The following is a 3,977-nucleotide window of genomic DNA, read 5'->3' as shown; positions in this document are numbered from 1 at the left end:
CGGTTGAGCTATAGGCGCCGAGCCTTGAGTTCTTATCTTAATGTAAAACATTCCAAGCCTTTAGACAGAGCTTCATTTTTGTCATTAATTACAAATCAAAGAATCTTTAAACTCATCTATAACCCATTAATTCCCTGCTTTGAAATGTCCTGACTTTTTGGCCAAACAATGTATGCCTTCCATTATGTGTAACTCCTGTCTCCCTGCAATGTATAGAACCAAACTATAACCCGACCATAAGGAAACCATTTGCTCAAGACTCCTTAGGTCTGGCTTTCCAGGCCATGGTCATACATATTTTGCCCAGAATAAGCTTCTTTAAATTATTTTACAGAGTTTGAGTTCTTTTCCATTGACATTAGACTATTTGATATTTTCCTTAAGGTCACTGAGGCTCTGTTAATTCTTCTTTCCTTTTTCTTTCTATGCTTTATTTTGGATAGTTTCTGTTAGTGTGTCTTTATGTTCATTTGTCTTTTCATCATTGTTTAAGCTACTGTTAATCCTTTGGAGTAGAATTTCATATAATGTAACTTTATAAGTTTTCTATGTTTTTTTATATCTTTTATTCTGTATGCATTTTAAAAAAATCTCAAGCATTTTGAAGATGTTTATTTTAACAACTAATGTCTTCTAATTTTAATCATCTCTGGTTCCTGGTTCTGTTTTTATTAACTGATTTCCCCCCCCCCGCTGTTGGTCACATTTTTCTGTCTCTTCACATGGACTCTGGACATTGTGTATGTTACATTTTGAATGCTGGATTTTATTGTATCCTTGTAAAACATTTGGACATTGTTCTGGCAGGTAGTTAAGTTCCTTATGGATCAGTTTGATCTTTGTGGAAAATTTGGCTTTCAAGCTTTTGAGGGGCAGAGGTAGAGTAGTTTTTCCTCTCGGACAGCTGGTTTAACTTCTCTACTAATATGTTACACCTCCTCCCCATATTTCTAGTGAATACCCAGTGAGTTCAAAGAAATATCTGCATTTTGGCTGTTGAGAATTCGAGTGATTCCTGACCCTTTGTGATCTCTGAGAATTGTGTGCCTTTAGTTTTCCAGTAACTGTTCTTTTTCTAGAATTTCTTCTCTGTGTAGCCTATAGATTTTACTGTATGCAGAAATTGGTGTTCTTGAATCTGACCTATAGACAGACTTTCTGGAGTTGTTCTTCTGCTCAGCAAATTCTGGCTGTCTTGGACTCTCTGAACCAGGTTAGGTTCTGTCTTCTCAAATCAGTAAGGCTACTGGACTCTATTTGGATTACACTTTGATGTGACGTACTCTGGAAATTCCCTCTGAGATGAAAGCTGGGGTGATTGTAGGACTCACCTTGTTTGATACCTCGGTTCTTTCAAGGTTCATAGTACTTCAGTTTCTGTTGCAAATATCTGAAAACATTTATTTCATAATTTGTGGAGTTTTCAGTTGTTTATGAGAGAGAGGCAAGTTCAGACCCTGATGCTATTTCTTGACTAGAAGTCCATCTTTTATGTTTTTTAACCTTTGTTATACTTTCCATCTTTAGGTCATACAACTGTGTGAAGTGAAGACTGCTAGCGGTTACAAATGTTCACATTTTCCCCCCCTCCTTCATGCATTGCCACATCTTTTAAAAAGTGGTTATTTCTTGTTGTCCAACTCTGGGGAGTTCATTGCTTTAGTCAGAGATCTACAATTCAGTCCTCACCTTAGGTAGGCTCTAGACCTCATCTCCTATTCCTTTTCAGCCTATAGCACAAGAGTCAGGAACAACAGGATTTATCTGATGCCTTTAGAGTCAAATAGATACAGGTAGTCTCTTACCCTCCAGGATTCCCACTTGAAATCATTTGTTTTGTTCTTAGATTTCTTAATTCTTTGATTGCTCAGCAGTGCATTTAAAAGGATTATTTACATTTTGTCTAGTATTTTAGTTTTTGCCAGGATATTTTGTCAATCCTGTTAAAAATGCAGATTTCTTTTTCATAATGTGAAGAGCTGTACTTGTGTGCAAATATTAACAAGAAGAAATATATTCAACCATTTTTTATGAGGGTGGTAAAATGTAGATGTATAAGATTTTATATTTATAAAAAGCATAAGTAGAATTTATTTGCCACTTATAATTTGGTTCCTCCTTGATTTATTTGCCTTTTCATTCCTTCATGGACCTCTTGGACATAATGCAGCGCCTGGTTTCAGTTGGACTTGATTCAAAGAATGCAGTTTGTGTTTGGGATTGGAAAAGGGGGAAAATGTTGTCCATGGCTCCTGGTCACACAGATAGAGTAAGTATTCCACTTTGGGATTTCTTATGGATACAGGATGGGGAAAAAACAGAAGATAGTTCAGGGGATTTTATTCTTCTGTATTTTATTATTGCTAGATAGGTCATATATAATTTTCCCTACTTATAAAAAATTGTATAATTATAAAAACAAGTTTTATAGTACATATATTGTAGGATTTAGAAGAAAGATTCAACAGCTATGATGTTAATGGAAAATTTTTAACTCTATGTTACTTCAGTAAACTCTGAATTTTCCTGACTTTTTCTTTTTTAAACAGTTTTATGGAAATATATTTATATGTAAAGGACTGTACATATTTAATATATACAATTAGATGAGTTTGGATATACACAAATACCCATTCAAATCTCAGTTTGAAAGTTGAGTGGTTTGAGCCTAGAATCTGTTTAGTTTGGTTTACCACTAATTTGTTACATATTGTGTATGATAGTTAAGGTGAAAAATAATGTTGCGTATGTGAATTTAAAATTATGTATTATTAAATGTTTTAGATACCTAACATTTTTTACTTTGGTAAAAAAATTTTACCAAAATTCTAATTGTTGAAATATTTATTCTCTACTACCAGTTGTATAAGATTAATATGAGGGATACATTGTAACCCATGTTTTAGATTAAATATTATGCCATTTTTATAAACAGATCAAAATTTTATAAACTTTTAAAGATACCTAATTTTTTTTGTGTATGTGTGCATAGTAAAATTCTAACCTCAAACATCAGAGAGGCCTGGTTAATGGTTCTGTTTGTTGAAATCTAACAATCTATAAAAGTTGTATAGAAAATTTTGTGTGTATTTACGTTTAGGAGAATATGCTTGGTTTTTAGCAGATTCTCCATGGGGCCTATTATAAACACACATGCATACACACAATTTAGATAATTATTAAAATGTTAGGTTTATTTTATAGACTGCTAAGTCTTCTGATTTATATAGATCAAAGCTCACACATTAGTACTTTGGATTTAGTAAATAAATTATTGTAAAAATGATACTATCAGTGGCATTTTTAAAAGCATTTTTGTGGTATTTTAAAGTTCAATAGAATATAATCTGTATTGTAGTGAATTGTTAAACATTGTCTCATAAGCCATATTCTTCATTATCACTGAAGAGTATCACTTTGTAGATTTTTAGAGGTAGTAAAGCTAAAAAGTAAAAGTAAACGTTTTATAGGTAGATTGCTTAGATTTGAAAGAAACATGGTGAGGACTGCTAGATGGCAGAATAAATAACTTATTTTTTAAATGTCAAGTAGGTTTTTTACACTTACTGTGTATTTGCTTATATGTTTCTAATGCATATTTTGTTTCATCTAGGTTTTTACTTGTTTGCTTTTGTGACAAAATGGCTTGTATGTATTTAAAACTTATGAGATCTTAACAAGGCCTGGAGATCTCCCAAATTGAAGTATAAGTATATAGTATATAGTCAAACTTTGTTGACCTATAAAGAATAAGAGAGTTTAAAAAGATTAAAGTAAATATTTCAGTCCTTTATGTAAGTAGTTCTGTGTGATAGAAAACATTAAGAATGTTTATTATTTCTAGCTGTATAAGTATTACATTCCATTCAGAATCTGTTCTCTGTAGAAATTATGCAGATACCTGCCTTATGCCTTAGTTCTACTGAACTATGCTTTTTGGGTTTATGGACCAAAAAAAAAAATTTTTTTTTTTTTTT

General features: G+C 32.2%; 1 protein-coding gene across 1 annotated transcript in view; it reads left to right on the top strand.

Annotated features, from left to right (window-relative positions):
- EML5 (echinoderm microtubule associated protein like 5) overlaps positions 1–3,977 on the top strand; it is a 167,328-nt gene that overhangs the window by 24,450 nt on the left and 138,901 nt on the right. Inside the window, exon 3 of the mRNA XM_012803403.2 lies at positions 2,171–2,269. Coding sequence (XP_012658857.1) covers positions 2,171–2,269 — 99 coding nt within the window. The remainder of the gene's footprint in view (positions 1–2,170; positions 2,270–3,977) is intronic.

This window comes from Otolemur garnettii, unplaced genomic scaffold (genome assembly GCF_000181295.1).
Source record: "Otolemur garnettii isolate 467f Iridium unplaced genomic scaffold, OtoGar3 scaffold00020, whole genome shotgun sequence".
Lineage (NCBI taxonomy): Eukaryota > Metazoa > Chordata > Mammalia > Primates > Galagidae > Otolemur > Otolemur garnettii.
This window is presented reverse-complemented; position numbering and strand designations above follow the sequence as displayed.